This window comes from Aquila chrysaetos, chromosome 16 (assembly GCF_900496995.4).
Source record: "Aquila chrysaetos chrysaetos chromosome 16, bAquChr1.4, whole genome shotgun sequence".
Classification (NCBI taxonomy): domain Eukaryota; kingdom Metazoa; phylum Chordata; class Aves; order Accipitriformes; family Accipitridae; genus Aquila; species Aquila chrysaetos.
The window spans coordinates 5,331,857-5,346,892 of NC_044019.1; the positions used below are offsets into that span (position 1 = coordinate 5,331,857).

Below are 15,036 nucleotides of genomic sequence, written 5' to 3' on the forward strand. Positions count from 1 at the left end.
AGCTGCTCTAGGGCACTGGATGTTTATGCCACCTCCAGTACATTAAATCTTTTGTGTGGAGACATAATCCTTTGTTGTGACATTAGTAGAGGTAACTGTTACGGAAATGATTGTGAAATCCCTCGTCTTATAGAAGGGGAGAAGAAGGAGGTGCATCTGAGGTGGTTTGCACTGTGTTAATGCTCTCCAGCGTCAAATCTCAAGGGGCTTTCCGAGTGCTAATTAATTAAGTCGGTGTTGTCTGTTTTCAGCAGTGGACAAACAGTAGCGTAGGGAGTGTGGAAGCTGAGCTGGCGTTGCACAGGGACCTGAAAAGACCTGAGTAAAACGCAGGGCTTGATTCCCAGCTAAGATGCCCTACACTTAGAGGCAGGCAGGAAGGAGGCCAAATTTAAATGACCCACTACACACTCCCTATATTTTTCGTCATCTTCTCTCCTACTTCCCAGCACACTCTGCAGGGATGTGGTAGGGACTGTATGGCACAGTGCATTCTGCATATGCTCCTGCCCCTTGCTTTATGTTGGCCCAAAGTAAGTACATAGATCTTGCATCACTGCTTTATGTTGGCCCAAGGTAAATACACAGATCTTGCACCACTTCTACCCTGGAGAGGTCCTGACTCAAAGGCACGGCTCAGTCTTTTTAAGGCCACTTCATGTGCAGCACAGAGGATTCCTGTCCGGTACCCAACCTGCTCTGTCACACCCCAGGCCAGCAAGGACTAAGAGTGCCCTCTGCTGCACTCCTTCTCCTCATCTTTCCATGGCAGCATTCCACTTGCTGTTTGGGAATAAACAAAACAACTCTTTAATACACAAAACAACTCTTTCATATTCTAAAGCTCTTTTTGTGCAGGCGGTGGAGAAGCCTGGTTCTGTATTTCAGCAGCAAACAAAAAAGATCATGCCCTGAGATAAAAATGTGTTATATCCTGCATCAATCCCGAGGCGCAAATAAAGCACTATGGGGAATTGCTGTCCTTTATCAATAACCTTCACCCCGTAGCTTTTCATTGCCTCATAAAACAAGCAGCTCCTAGTTGCAGGAGTTCAGATGGCAGCCTTTAGAGTCATGAAACTTTCATTTCTTGGAGCTGGCAGCAGCAAGTGCTGGTGATGCACGGTCAGTTATGGTACCTAATTGCGCCTAACAGCGCTGAACTTTCCGTCTCTCCCTCCTGTTCAAAGGAAAAACATTGAGCACCACAAAGCTGTGCTTATTTAAGTCCTCAGCTCTTGCAGCCAAAAAGGAATGGATGTAGGTAAGGAAAGGGGGGTTGCGTTAAGAAAGCTGTCCCTAGCTTCATACTTTTGGAGTTAAAAAGAGGAAAATTAAAAAATAATAATCTTGCTTTTACTGGGATTTACTTACCCACGTGGAAATTAACCAAGCTGCAGGCTGCGCCGGCAGCCCCGTAACCACCAGGGCCACAGGAATCTGCTCATGTTCCTTGGAATTTGGACATTTTTTGTTGCACCCATTTCGGCTTGCTTTCCAGATTGTCACTCAAGCGCGGGGCACGCCCCCTCCAGGAGGCTATTTAAAGAGGAGCTGGTGTGCAACTTTCTCCAACGAGCGGAGAAACTCCGAAGGAGGAGTGAGTCAGTCGGCAGCCTGAATCCCCTCCCTTCCCTTTACTCGGGATGTCTGGCAACTTGGGGACAGTGACCTGGACCCTGTTCCTCCTCCTCCTTGCACCTGGCTGGGTATGTATTGCACTGCAGCAGCTCTGTTTGCTGGCTGGGCATTGCAGCTTCTTGCTTTGATGCATGCGAATGCTTTAGGCTGAATAACTCTTCCCAGGTGCCACCTGCCTCCAAAGGTTTCCGAGAGAAGTTTGGCTGTTAGCAGAACAATGCAAATGCACTGTGTAACTAAATCACGCTCGGAGCTGCACCGCGCATAATGCCTGTCAGCTACGGATCTCAAAGCTCTTGGCAAATGTGAATGGATTTTTTTTTCACTCTGCTCTTGTGAGCTAGAAGCCAGCCCTGGTTTACAAGAGGGAGAGGTGAAGTCACTGAGTTTATGTCACTGCAAGGAATAAAAGTCTTGTATCCCCGGTCCTTACCATCACCATCCTTCCCCAGCTGCCACTGAATCCACCCATGTGTTCCCAAAAACAGCGATCCCGAGGGGGAAATTAGACTGCAGCCTCTCCAGAGCAGGATTTGTGCCTGTTTTTGTGTTAATACAAGTGCTTCACAGAGCAGCTGATTCTGCTTTGGACTTTTATGTGCTATTACAGTGCCAGTAATAGCAGGAACATTGCTGCAGTCATTAATGTACCTGAATTGCAGTAAGTGCCTTTTGGATCAGTGAAGAAATCAGGTTCACAGAGCCACTGTGCCTTGCACAGCTTATTGTGCTGATAGATGCAATAAACTTCTGGTTGATGAGGTCTGTTTGATTGCTCCTGGCAGCACCCAGCATGTGGCAGCTCCTTTCCTGCCAGGAAAGGCGTCCTGTGCACCTAACACTACTGTGATCTAAGGGTAATTTCTGTGATTTGGAATGGTCATCTTGATTGTTGCTCTAACCCAGCTTTGGCAGCGTTATATTCATCATATAAATGAAGGCAGTGAATCCCACCACTGTGACACTTTATTATTACCAAATTTATTATTTTTGCCAAGAAAGGTTGGACCAGATGATCCTTGAGGTCCCTTCCAACCTGGTATTCTATGATTCTGTGATTACTCTGAGGTGATGTCGTTTTCCCTAAACCTGCCAACTGCCTCGGAAATGGGACTTTTGACTTTCTTTGAGCTCTGAGAGTGGTGTTTAGTGGATCGAGCAAGGAAATGAGAGCTGTTACTCCTGAGTCTGCCTCCTGTGTTGTTCAGAGGTGAGAGTAGAACCAGGATTGCTGGGAGTCATGTTTAGCTCTGCCAGGCTCAGCCTGGGCCAGTCTTCACGTCTCCACTCTCTGTCTGTGAAATGGGGGTAACGATTCTTGTCTCTTGTAATATGCTGTTGTACAATGTGCTGCAGCAACCTTGGGAAGGTGCCTTGAGAGCCTGTGGTGGAGGGAGAGCAGGTATTATCCACAATAATTCAGTGTTTGGAGTATGTGAATAGCTGTGTTTTGGCTGCTTTATCTACTGCCAGTCTTGGAATGTGAAAGAGAACCAGTTACGTGTTTATTATATTACTTTTACCTTGCAGTGTTACCTCCTGGCTCCCAAAGCACTTTGCAAACAGCTAGCGCAGCTTCAGAACACTCCTTTCCCAGCCCTTTGAATGCAGTCACGAGCCCAAACGCATTTTAAAAATCCTCTTTGGTTTGGCCCTCTTAGCTGGTTCCCTGGGCTCATGTGGACATTGGCTGATCAGGAAGGAGAAGTCCTGACGATGCCACAGAACTGCTGCAGTGGTGTGAGCTTGTGTCCCCCAACTTGAGCCTTCCTGAGGGTGTAGGGGGAAGAGGTTTTATGTGGATATGAAGCAGGAAGAACATTCTCACTTTTTCTTTTCCCCCAGGTAACTGGGTTTGGTGCTGGCAGTTGGGAGGAAGCTTGTTCTGGCTTGTCAGCTGAGCAGATGGGGCCTGGGAGTCAGTGGTGGAGAGCATGTATGGAGCACAGGCAAGGGAGTCCTCTAGTCTGTTTGCACTCCTGTTGTGGCTTGGCCATCACTCAGCGGTCCTGGGAGTGGCAGATGCACACGTAGTGATTGTGATCGATACGAGAGCTGCCAGCAAAGCCAGGAGCAGGGAGAGCTGATATTCCAGGCTTTAGCACTTTCTTAAATCTATAGCCTTGATCTCTGTAAGACTGGTTCTGTTCTGCTGCTCTCAAAGTTCACAGAAATGCACTGCTAACCTCAACAGCAACAAGGTCAAGGCTGTAGTGAACTTGAAGTTCGGGTCCTGCTCAACGATGGTAAAAGTGTAGTTTTGGGGACAGACCCTTCTGCAGAGGGAAGAAGATTAAATGTTCTCCAGGTTGAATCCCTCTGCACCCAGGTCAGTGGCATGTTATGTGGAAATGCTGGTCTTTGTGTTATGTGTGGGTCTGTAGCAAAGCCCTGAATGTGAGTCCTTGCAGTTCTTTGGGACACTTTGGGCAGTTTCAACACTGTATTGAAACAACGCCTAGAAGCAGTCCTTGAAAATAACGCAGGGTGGAGGGTGCTCCATGCAAATGCAATATAATCCATTATTTAGCCTCTTTGAAATTGCTGTGAAAGCAAATTAAGTAATGGAGAACTCTAGGAAGTTGGTTCAACGTTGACTTTCTACCAGCTGTTCCCAGCTCAAGAAGTTCCCCTTGCCAGGCAGTTATTCAGTGCTGACTGTTGAGTGTGCATGAGCCAAAAAAGATTTCAGCCTATTCTCTCCTCTCTCTTGGGCCCATGAGAGGAGTGAGAGTTATAAATAGCACGAGCTGACTTTACTCAGAAATAAAACAAGCAAACAGGAGCCCCAGCACACCCTGGGGCCAGGTGGACTGGGTGATGAAGAGAGGCATGTCTGAGCTGACTGATCAGAAAGTCTTGAAGTATTGAAAAGAGCCCTGCAAATACGGATGAATTGGGCCTTTTAAGCTGTGCTTCTGCTCACAGGTGGGGGAAATGAGGCACAGCAGAGGTAGGGGTGCAGAGTCACCCGGCAGGTCTCTGGTACGTCGGAGATCTGAGTCCAGATGTTCTTGTGCTGAAAAGCAGCCGTAATATAATGAGGAAGTGAAGCTGATTGTGAACAGAAGGTAAAACCAGGTGGTCTAGTTTCTTCGGGTGAGTTATTAAATGAAATAAACCGCACCAACAATGATTAATGAAGGCAAGAAGAAAAACTCGGTTGGGTTTAATTCCATTGCATTCTCTGTTATCCTGAAAGAGGTTGGTTTGGTTTGTTTTTCAGTAGGAGAGCTATTTTGAGAGTGTTTCTTTATATGGCCTGTGGCTGACACTGCATTGGAAAATGCTTGTTGTCATTATTTTTTTTAAGTGCATGGATTGCATCTTAATATAGGTCCTGTGTTAGGAATGCTTTGCCTCTTTTATGATCTCATGTACCCCCCACCCACTCATCAATGGTTGAATAACATGTCCTTTTGGCAGCTACAGCGGTTGCATACATGAAAAACAGTAGGAGAGCATTTCTGTATTTTTAGCATCTTTTAATGCACTTTAGCAGTCGGGAGGAGATCCCTGTGACATGCCAGCTCCCAGCGAGTGGCTCTGAGACTGCCGTCTGAGAACAGCTGGGCTACAGGCAGGAGAGGCTTGTTTCCAAAATACTTTGCGCTAGGAGTTTTCAAGGAGAATTACACTGATTCCTGCTGAGCAGGATGAGACTCTGGAGGACTTGTGAGTTAAGATCCCTGTCCTACACCATACTGTGCTGACTGTTACAGAAGTACAAAGCAGTTGGCATCTTCTGACCCCACGTGAGCTAAAGTCAGAGCAGCTGTTTTGAGCAACAGTCAAAACAGCTGGAAGAGTTTTACTACTGTTATTGGTGACAAACACAATATCCAAGGAAGCTGTTTCACAAGCGAGGGCTGGGTGGGATATAACAAGTGCAAACAGAGCTGTAGCAAGATATTTTTTTGGCTTCTGTTCCAGGTGTCCCCCCCTCCTGCCTGCCCCGAGGCTCTTTCCAGCTGCTGCAGCCCTTCTCCCTGGGTGGCAGTGGCCGGGTCTGGCAGCGGAGCCGTGAGGGTTCTGCCCTGTCAGGTGCTTTCATCTTCACCCAGCTCACAGCAATACAGGATCCCAAAGCGTTTTGCTGGCATCATCTACGTGCAAGGGTTGTATCAGCCCTGCGGCAGCAGCTGCCCCTGGGGTGGGAGCTGACCCATATCTAGCAACACACAGCATGTGAGCACTGCAAATTGGAGCAGTGCTCTTGCATCCCTCTGAACTACCTGGAGAATTTTATTGGGCAGAACAGAAAACCAGGCTAGAGTTGGCACACTGATGTTTCTGAGGAGGTATAAGAGGATCTTTAGAGACCATATGCTCTGCACCTTTCAAGCTCGTGGTTTTACATCTTGCCCAAATCTGGGCACATCCAGATCTGAGGCTGGTGTACCTGCTCCAAACTGATTCAGAACAAGGATGCCACAGACTGAGTTATTGGAGTGTTTGAAGCATCCTGGGTTTTCCAGAGAAGGTAACCCTCCTTCAGACATAGCCTGATCTCTGTTTAGCTGCTGAAGTGGCATAAAAGCCACAAAAGGTGGGTTTCAAGAGGTGGCCAGCACTTCTGCACTGCTATCAAGTGAGGCAATTGTAGATTCACAAGGTTCCACGAAAGGTCGGTTGCACTGTGTTCTTTGGAAAAGGGAGAGGAGAGGGTGCATCTCTGGGAATAACAAAGAAAGTATGAGATCCAGGGGACAGAATGGAACTCAGGAGCCTTTGGGTCAGTTTTCAGCGCTGCTGCAGTCCTGCTGGCTGTCTTTGGGCAAGTCCTTTCGCTATGTACCTCACTTTTTCCATCTTCAGACTGGGTCTAATGGTGCTGCTGCAGAGTGCTTCGATAACTTCTCCTGAGCAGTGCTATGTAAAAGCTGGGAATTACTTACTGTTAATAATTACTATTTTATTGTTTCCAGAGAAGTGGGGGGCTGAGCTGCATGTGGGACTCCAAGCTACTGCTTGTCCTGTTTGTTTTGGCCCTGCTTCTCAGAGGCATCTTTTTTTTTTTTCCTTGAGCTCCAGATGAGTTAGGGATGAGGAAGAGATTAGTCTTGCGAGTCCTTGGGAGCTGCACACACATCCTCTGCAGCAGGGCTCTCCAGTGGAGGGTGAAGTTGGTCTTCCCTCCTCTTGACGGGGTGTCTGTGCTTGAAGCAGAATCGTGTTTTTCATTTCTCTGCCTGGCTGGCTTGCGGGAGACTCATTCTCTCCATGGCTTGTTTGCCCTCCAGGTAGAACCGCAGGCCTGCACGTATCCATGCCAGTGTCCCTCCCAGCCTCTGCAGTGCCCCCCTGGCACCAGCCATGTGTTGGATGCCTGTGGTTGCTGCAAGGTGTGTGCCAGGCAGCTTGGCGAGCTCTGTTCCCTGCAGAAACCCTGTGATCATCACAAGGGACTCTACTGCGACTTCTCCAAAATCCACAGAGGCAGCGGGATCTGCTTAGGTGAGAGCTGTATGTTCTGTTATTGTGCGGTTTTCTTGTGGCCCCTTCAGACCTCCCAGAAAACCCACGGCATCGTCAGAATTTCCTGCAGCGCTTGGAGCTTCATCCAGCATCACGTTGTGAGATCTGTGCCAGCCCTGCGAGCCAGCAAATTCACCGATACCTTCACACATGCAACCTACTTCCTCCTGCAATGAAGGATGTTTCCAAAGGCATGAGTTGGGGTTTGGGACTCTCCTTTGTTCCTGTGACATTATTAGGAGACATCCTCTAACCCTGTAGCACCTGTGGGTAAATACTAGCAATCTGGACTTTTACTGGAAAGTACAGTTGCTTGGAAAATCTCACCCAAAATCTCACTGCCTTGCACTGGAGATTAGCATTCTGCACTCGACTGCTTACATGCAAAAGGCATACCATATTTCTGGCTGTAGCACGTGGGTGGAAAGAGCTGAACAACTCGTTTGCAAAATAGTGTGTAAGTAGAACACAAGAATTACTGAGCCAGGTAAATACAAATGCAGACCTGTTTTCTCTCTTGGTGCCTCTTTTCAGCCAGAAAAGAAAAATCTTTTTGATTTTTTTTGTTTAGTAGCTATTTTTAAAGCACGCAAAAATTATTTTGGTGTAGAGGAAAAAAAAGTATTTCCTCAGTCTCCTGTTCTTTGTTTAAAAACAAGACTCCTCTGCCCCGTCTTTGCCAGGAGCTGACCATTTTTTTAATCCAAGCTTTTCAAAATAGTGAAGAAGACACGAGGACTGGAAAGCTGAGGTGAATGCTTTGGGAAGCGTTCAGCCACTGCACGGGGCATCTCTGGAAATGCTCCGGCAACCGCACTACTCACACCACCCCGAGACAGGGACGTTGGGGGTTTGGGGTGGAACTGCACTGTTTTGCAGTGCCAGGATCACATACAATTTTTTAAAATCTAAATAATGAATTTAACTTTTAGAAGGTGTTTTCTCTTTTCTTATGAGAAGTTTTTATAAGTTGTTTTGTCTTCCTCCCCCAGTTATTGTGATCTTTAGAAGCCACATGCACTTCCTAGTACTTTCTGCAGGCATTGATACACCTAAGACCTGATGATTGAAGCTTAATAAGGTAAACATAGGCGTAATAACATCCAGTGGGTGTAAGCTGTAGACTGCCTAATTAAGACTGGAAATGAGGTGTATGTTTGTGGAGTAAAGGTAGCTAAATCACTGGAACAATTTACTCAGGAGTGTGGAGGAGTCTCCATCTCAGACTTCACATGAAGACTGGACATCCGTCTAATAAAAGTGCTTCGTATTCACCATGACTTATGGGTTTGATACAGATTTTGGAGTCAGAGTCCCAGATCCCTGCTGCGTAGAAAATCAGACTTGAAGACTGCAACTGTCCTTCCTGTCTTTAAATGAGAAATTAAGATTTCCATGGCAAAATTCCCAGATGAACATAGACCAGGATATCTTCCCTAAATTGGACTGAAGTTTTGGGATGTAATGTCCTTGGGTGATATTTTTCTGATGTCCACAGTGATCTCTTGGCAGATGGGGGATTCCGGAGGCAGTGAAGGAAGCTGAAGGTGGAGCGATGAATTGAATGAGGAGAAAGATCAGTGTTTGTGAATAGAGAAGAGAGGATTTACAGGTATCCAAGTAAGACAGATGTGATGGGAGCAGAGAGGTGTTCAGGTGTCATGGGAAAAGCTGCTAGGTTGGGTACCAGCCTGAAGGCCATATCAGAAGAGATAGGAAGGGAACCATCAGAGTGAAAATTACTGTGTATTTGTTTAATGTTAATCACAGTATGTAGCATTTCACGTATTGCAGAGGAATTCTTCCCTTCCTGCAGAGACCTTGGAGTATCAGAAAGGTAGAGACGATCCCGTAGTAAGTCTAGAGTAGGAAAGCCTAAGGGTGGTAGGGTGGCCTGGGTGGGCGCAGGGAGCTGGCAGAGCTGCGGCCACTGGAGCGGCTCACTTGAGCTCTGCCATATTCCCTGCAGAAAAGGGCAAAAGTCTCCTTGGCTGGACCTGGTGTTTGGAGGCGGGAGGCGACAGCGGTGCCAGGCGGAGCTGGTGAAGAAAGAGCCGTCTCACTCCGCTGGCACAATCCGTTTTGGTGCTTTAATTGGATCAGGTCAACAGGAAAGTGAGGTCATTGTAGGGTAATGAAGGGCATGACAAAATGATTGAGTTTTGAAAACATAATAAAACCCTCGAGCAGGCTGCCATTCCTTGGGTGGGGAGGAGTGCTGCTGAGGGAACAGCACGATCAGTTCATTGGGAAAGGGAGAGGGCTTGGGCTAAAAACCAATGAAAGAGGATTTAAAAATAAGTATGAATGGTTGTGTAGAGGGAAAGTGGATGGCTTCCACTTTGATGGAAAAAGTGAGGATTTTGAAACTTCTAAGTAGGAGCACAGGAGTATTTTTATACCAATGGCATTGAAAAGAGTTGCAAGTTGAGATCCAGCTCTGGTTAGAAACAAGGCACTAGCAGCCCGGAAGGATTTGTGTCCCCTCAAGGACTAGGTGGGATGGAAAGAGGCTCTTGCTCCTTGTTTGGTCCAAACACTTAATGTCTGAGACAATGTTCCATGGGCGAGCAGGAGTAAGGGGAAAATAGATCAGGTTTCCTGGTAAGCCTCCACAAGCAGCCAAGAATCCTTCATTTTGGTAACTTCCCAATAGAGGTTTGCATGGATTTTTTTTGTTTTTTAAGGGTCAGGATTGCAGAAAGCAGCAGCTGATGAGAACTGTCCAAAAGCAGGATTTCTGTCCTGTGAACAACTCTGAGATTTCAACATTTCATTTCAGGCTGAAAGAAAAAAAAAAATAGAAAAAAAAAAATCTCAAAACTTTCCATGAGTTATTTAGAATACTCATTTGGCTGTGTCAAAACTTTCCAATTCCATTATATCAAAATGTTTCATCTTGATCTTCATAGTATCTAAAATAATTACCCGAGCAAAATGCTTCCCCCTATGGATACTGTCCAACAAGTATTTTGGTTGAGCTATTGTAAGAGCATAAAGGAAATCTTTGATATCAAATTGAAATGCTTCAGTTGTTTCTCATTGAAAACATTCCTGACATTGATCTGTGCCTGCAAAACTCTTAATCAAATAAGAGTTTTCTGCTGGAAAACTTCCACAGGAAAAATTTTGGCTAATACAGACGTAAGAACTTGTGAGCGTTGCTCGCACTCCCAGACTGAAGATTGCTCCTATGTGTCAGATATTGTTGCATTTCCTTTTTTGCTCATTTAAGTTTTATCGGGAAGGAGTGAAAGACTCATAGGAGGGCTGGAGATGAGAGATCTGGAGATCAGAACAGAGAGAAATAGAAAAAGTTGTGGCTGGAAGGATTCATGCATCACAGAGGAGCCAAAAAGGTCATAAACCCAAAGTGTTATTTTCCTTTTGTACATACCTTTAGATATGTGGGGAACCAACTGCTCTTAGGAGAATGTTGCCTTTGGTCTCCTAAGAGTAACGAGGAGCAAAGCCGCTGGCTCATGTGTCACGTCAGGAATGCATCTTGCACAACACCGCTGCCTGGGCACTCTCTGAGCTGGACAGGAAGACCTCTGACTGGAGAACAGGCTGTTTACAAGCTGTAAAGACAAAGTCCCACTTAGTAGCTCATCCAAGTGGAGAAGAGATTTTTCTAGAGAATTTTGGGAGGTCTGGCACAGCTGGAGCCAACTTCCAAAAATCGATGTCAGGAATAGCCTTGGGTCCAGGGAGACAAATATGAAAAGCGCCAGCTTCTGCTGCATCCAGCACTGGGATGGCAGAGCAGGGGAGAGTCTGCGCGTGGGCACTGGTCCCCCACCCGGAGCCCTGTGACCCCCTGAGGCAGAGGCCGTGCTGCCAGCCCCCTACCATCTGCTCAGCTTCTCCTCCTCCTCCTCTTCCCCCTTCCCACAGCTCACGAGGGCGCGACTTGTGACCTGCTGGGCAAGATCTACCACAACGGAGAGAGCTTCCAGCCCACCTGCAAGCTGCAGTGCATCTGCATGGACGGGGCCATCGGCTGCATCCCGCTCTGCTCCGACGACCTGCGGCTGCCATCCCCCGAGTGCCCCAACCCGCGGCGGGTGAAGTTCCACAATAAGTGCTGCGAAGAGTGGATCTGCGAGGAGGGCAGCGAGGAAAACCGCTTCGAAACAGCCATGGCGGGTGAGTGGTGGGCAGATGCGACAGCGCCGGGAGCTGTTTGCTGGGGGATAAGGGTGGATCCAAACTGCCTTTGGATCAGGGCCCTAAGTCACGTCTGGTTTGGAACTGGAGGTGACTGTTTACTTGGTGCACCGTGGTGTGGGTACCAAGCGTTGAACTCCAGACCCGTTAAGGTGAGACTTTAGTGATGCTGCGGGGAGGCTCGCACACCCTCTGGTATCGCAGCAGAGCTGGCTGGAGCTGGGCCGTGGTAGGAAATGGCGCCGTGCTCGCCTGCGTCCTCCTCCTGCTGAGAGGCTGAGGAGCTCACAGGACGGATCAGACCTTTCTTACTGTTCCTGAAGAGTTAGACCAAGCTGGGAGCAGCCATGGAGCTGCCACATTTTGTCCCAAGCCCTGAACCTCGCCTTGTGTCTCTTCCGTGTTGCTCAGTTTTCAGGGAGGATCCGGCACACAAGCCGGAGCTGAATAACCTGCAGGAGAACTGCTTGGTGCAGACCACCGAGTGGAGCGCTTGCTCCAAGAGCTGCGGCATGGGCATCTCTGCCCGAGTAACCAACGACAACCCCCAGTGCCGCCTGGAGAAGGAGACCCGGCTCTGCATGGTCCGGCCCTGTGACTTCCCCGTGGAGAAAACCAAGGTACTGGGCTTGGGGAGAGGGGACACAGCACCGTGAATGCCAGGGACAACCTGGTTAGGTACTTGTCAGGCATGAGCCCATCTCAGAGGGTTTGCTCTCTGCTTCCACTTTTTCTGTGTCTTATTGCCCAGTGACGGAGATAGAGCACAGGCCTTGGTGGACCTTTCGTCTGATTGTCATGTCCTTGTTAACCCATCTGCTCTCTCCCTAGAAGGGGAAGAAGTGTGTGCGGACCCCAAAGCCACGCCAGAGCCTCCACTTTGAGTTTTCGGGCTGCACCAGCACCCGTTCCTACCGGCCCAAGTTCTGCGGCAGCTGCACGGACGGCCGCTGCTGCACCCCGTACGTCACCAGCACCGTGGAAGTGGAGTTCCGCTGCCCCGAGGGGGACTTCTTCCAGCGGAAGATGATGTTCATCAAGGTGTGCTCCTGCCACTACGACTGCCCCCGAGACAACGACATCTTTCTGGCCACCTATCACAGGAGGATGATTGGAGACCACGTCAAGACAGAGAGGCAGTAGCCCTCTCCATGCCAGATCCACAGGCCAAGGTGTCAAGAGGGCTCTGCAGCGCTTTCGTGGCTGTGTCCCAGGTCAATGCAGCCTCTTCCCCCTCTGTGAGGGGCTGTGCTCTTCAGAACAGCACCGTTCGCCACCAGTGGTCCCAGTGGCCTTCCTAACAAGCCGAGGTGCGTGGGGGCACAGCCCCATCTGCTCCAGGCTCCTGACCTTCACCCGTGGTGGTGCAAAGGTCAGTGAAGGAACCAGAAACAGGCTTGAGCCGCAAACTTGATCCATGTTCCCACTGACCAGATGGGAGAGTGGATCAAAGCCGCGTGGCTCCAGCCTGTGTCCAGCTGAGAGCACAGCGGGTACGATTCCCCGTGGCCACTGGCCTGCCAAAACCATGCGGCAAACCCAGAGCATGAGACAGGGGAAGCCCAGGAGGCCTGAGCTAAAGCCGAGCTCTGCGGCCTGCTTTCTAGCAGAGTGGGGCTCTGCTGCGTGTTGATGCAAAGCTTCTCAGTGAGGAAAGTGGTCCTGGCCCGGTGCTGGGCTTCTGCTGAGCTTTTCAACTATTTTTGGCTAATTCGATCCAACAAGTTGGCAAAAACTCTTCCCCATCCTAGTGCCCACCTTTCACCCTCCCATGTGCTTTCCTGTCAGCAGCTTTGTTCCAGATCCGTTTGCTCCTAGAGAGGCCGGATCATCTGCTGGGCGACCTGTTCTCCGGGCAGCTCAAGGCTGGGCTTGCTTTTTTCCCCCATTAAATTCCTTTTAGCCTCGTGTGCCAGCGAGGGTGACGGCGAAGACAAGGAAACAGCCAGTTGTGTAGTGTCACTGCAGGAGATGGAGTGTGGCTCAGGGCCTCCTCCAGAAGATCTGAGCCCAGGAAGGAGTTTAGAAAAAAGGATTTGGCCAGGCTGTAGCTTTGCCTCTGGCGCTGGCAGGGCAGTGTTTTTAGTGCTGTGATCAGCATGTCCTATTGTCCCTTTCGGTAAGCTCTTCAGAAATGGCTCTGGGGTGGGAGAGGGGCTGGACTCCGCCGGCTTGCACATCCACAGTGGGGCTGCAGCTACGTTTCGGCTCTGGAGTCTTTGCTGGTGGGTCACAAGTTGGAGGAATGCAGTTCAGCTCGGGTCTCCCCAGGGAATTTAAGGCACTGGCAAGAAAAATGCCCGTATTTGTAAATGGAGTTACTGAGGCAGTGGCACGGAAAGCTGCATGGTGCTGGGGTCTCCAGCACTGGGATTCCCTTCTTCCCAAATCTGTGCAGAGTCTCTCTGCCGTTAACGACGTGCTGATGGCCAGCCCGTAGCTCTGGGAGAGGCCACCATCACAGGAGTGGTCCCGTAAGCCCCCAGCCTGGCTGGCACAGCCAGCAGCGATGCAGCCCCGTGCACCTCGGCAGCTCCATGGTGTCTCTGAAGTCTTACCAGTTGCGTTTAATGTCTGCTGATTTTTAGCAGAAACATCCAGGTAAAGTGCCGGATCTCGTTCCTTAAATCTTCCCGGCCTTTCACTGCTGGAAATCATGATGGATTCCTGTCCCGGCCAGGCAGGAGCAGGGGTCACGCTGCAGCACTGAGGCTTTACCCCACCACAACTCCCACCCCAAAGCAGAACCTGATGCCGGAGGATAATCCCAGCCATCAATAAACGCTGCCCTGCAGCTCGTAACTCCGCTGAAATGCCAGCTTGGGGCCTGTGTCTCGTCTCAGCCCCTCTTTTCTTGCTCTCTCAGCCTGCGGAAGCTCATGAGCCTTCAGCCTCCTGTAATCAATTAGAACTGTAAATAATTTATCTGATGTTGTTTTTTTTTTTTAAAGGCCTTTGTACAGTTCTTGTATCCTTTTAGTACAACCTCGCTTGGGGCCTTTTCTCCCCTTGCCCTCCAGGTCTGCTCTGAACTTTTTTCTCCTGCCATTTACACGGCTTCTGAGTGTAAAACTACGCTGAGGTTGCACTTTACTCAACGCTAATAAATATCTCTTTATTTTTTATATCCCTGGCAGCATCCCTCTGTGTGAGGCTCCTGCCCGGCTTCCCCTCCGGCCTTTCCCCAGTGCCACCGGCCTGCTGGGACCAGTGCTGGGATCCTCTGCAAAGCCAATGGCTGGGTGCGGAGAGGATGGGGGGTCCACAGGAGAGAGGGGGGGCTGTTCCCCTTCCCGAACAGCAGCGGGGCTGGTGTTGGTGTCTCATGGGCACCTCTGGGAGGGGACACGCAGAGCCCCCCCCTCGCCTGCTTAAGGACCCAGAAGTCCTTAATACCCGGTTAAAAATAACCCTGGGAACAGATGTGAGCAGAAGTTGGCGATAACGGGGCCAGAACGCGAGGGGCTTTGCAGCGGCTTAACAGCTTACGGATTCATCCCCCTCTCATCACATTAGCCAGGGGCTCCCCCCTCTCCCACCCCCGGCATCGCGGTGGGGGCGAGAGGCTCTTCCTCCCCCCCCCCCGCCAAACCTTCCTCTTCCCCTGGGGAAGGCTTCGGGCTCCCTGGGGAGAGGCAGGTGACCGGGACGACGACGACGACACACGGGGGGACAAGCCCCGGTCGAGCGGGAGCTGCGGGGGGGGTCGAGGCGCTGAGCCCGGAGCAGGACCCGTCCCGTCGCTCT

General features: G+C 49.7%; 1 protein-coding gene across 2 annotated transcripts; it reads left to right on the plus strand.

Annotated features, from left to right (window-relative positions):
• The first annotated feature begins 1,631 nt into the window (after positions 1–1,631).
• On the plus strand, positions 1,632–14,698 carry LOC115352048 (CCN family member 2-like). Of its 2 annotated transcripts, XM_030039678.2 has the most exons (5): positions 1,632–1,709; positions 6,885–7,098; positions 11,017–11,268; positions 11,701–11,909; positions 12,121–14,698. In XM_030039678.2, the coding sequence occupies exons 1-5, from the start codon at positions 1,647–1,649 to the stop codon at positions 12,430–12,432; spliced, it is 1,050 nt and encodes a 349-aa protein (XP_029895538.1). In that variant the 5' UTR covers positions 1,632–1,646; the 3' UTR covers positions 12,433–14,698. The 2 variants fall into 2 exon arrangements, with proteins under 2 accessions (XP_029895538.1, XP_029895539.1); XM_030039679.2 differs by lacking the exons at positions 1,632–1,709; positions 6,885–7,098 and adding an exon at positions 7,322–7,576.
• Positions 14,699–15,036: the final 338 nt, after the last annotated feature.

What these genes read in the sequence shown, in the direction of transcription:
- LOC115352048 (XM_030039678.2), top strand. Translation starts at nt 1,647, where the DNA reads ATGTCTGGCAACTTGGGGACAGTGACCTGGACCCTGTTCCTCCTCCTC. An exon ending in AGGCAGCGGGATCTGCTTAG is followed by an intron (nt 7,099 to 11,016) that starts GTGAGAGCTGTA and finishes CCCTTCCCACAG; the next exon opens with CTCACGAGGGCGCGACTTGT. An exon ending in TCCCCGTGGAGAAAACCAAG is followed by an intron (nt 11,910 to 12,120) that starts GTACTGGGCTTG and finishes CTCTCTCCCTAG; the next exon opens with AAGGGGAAGAAGTGTGTGCG.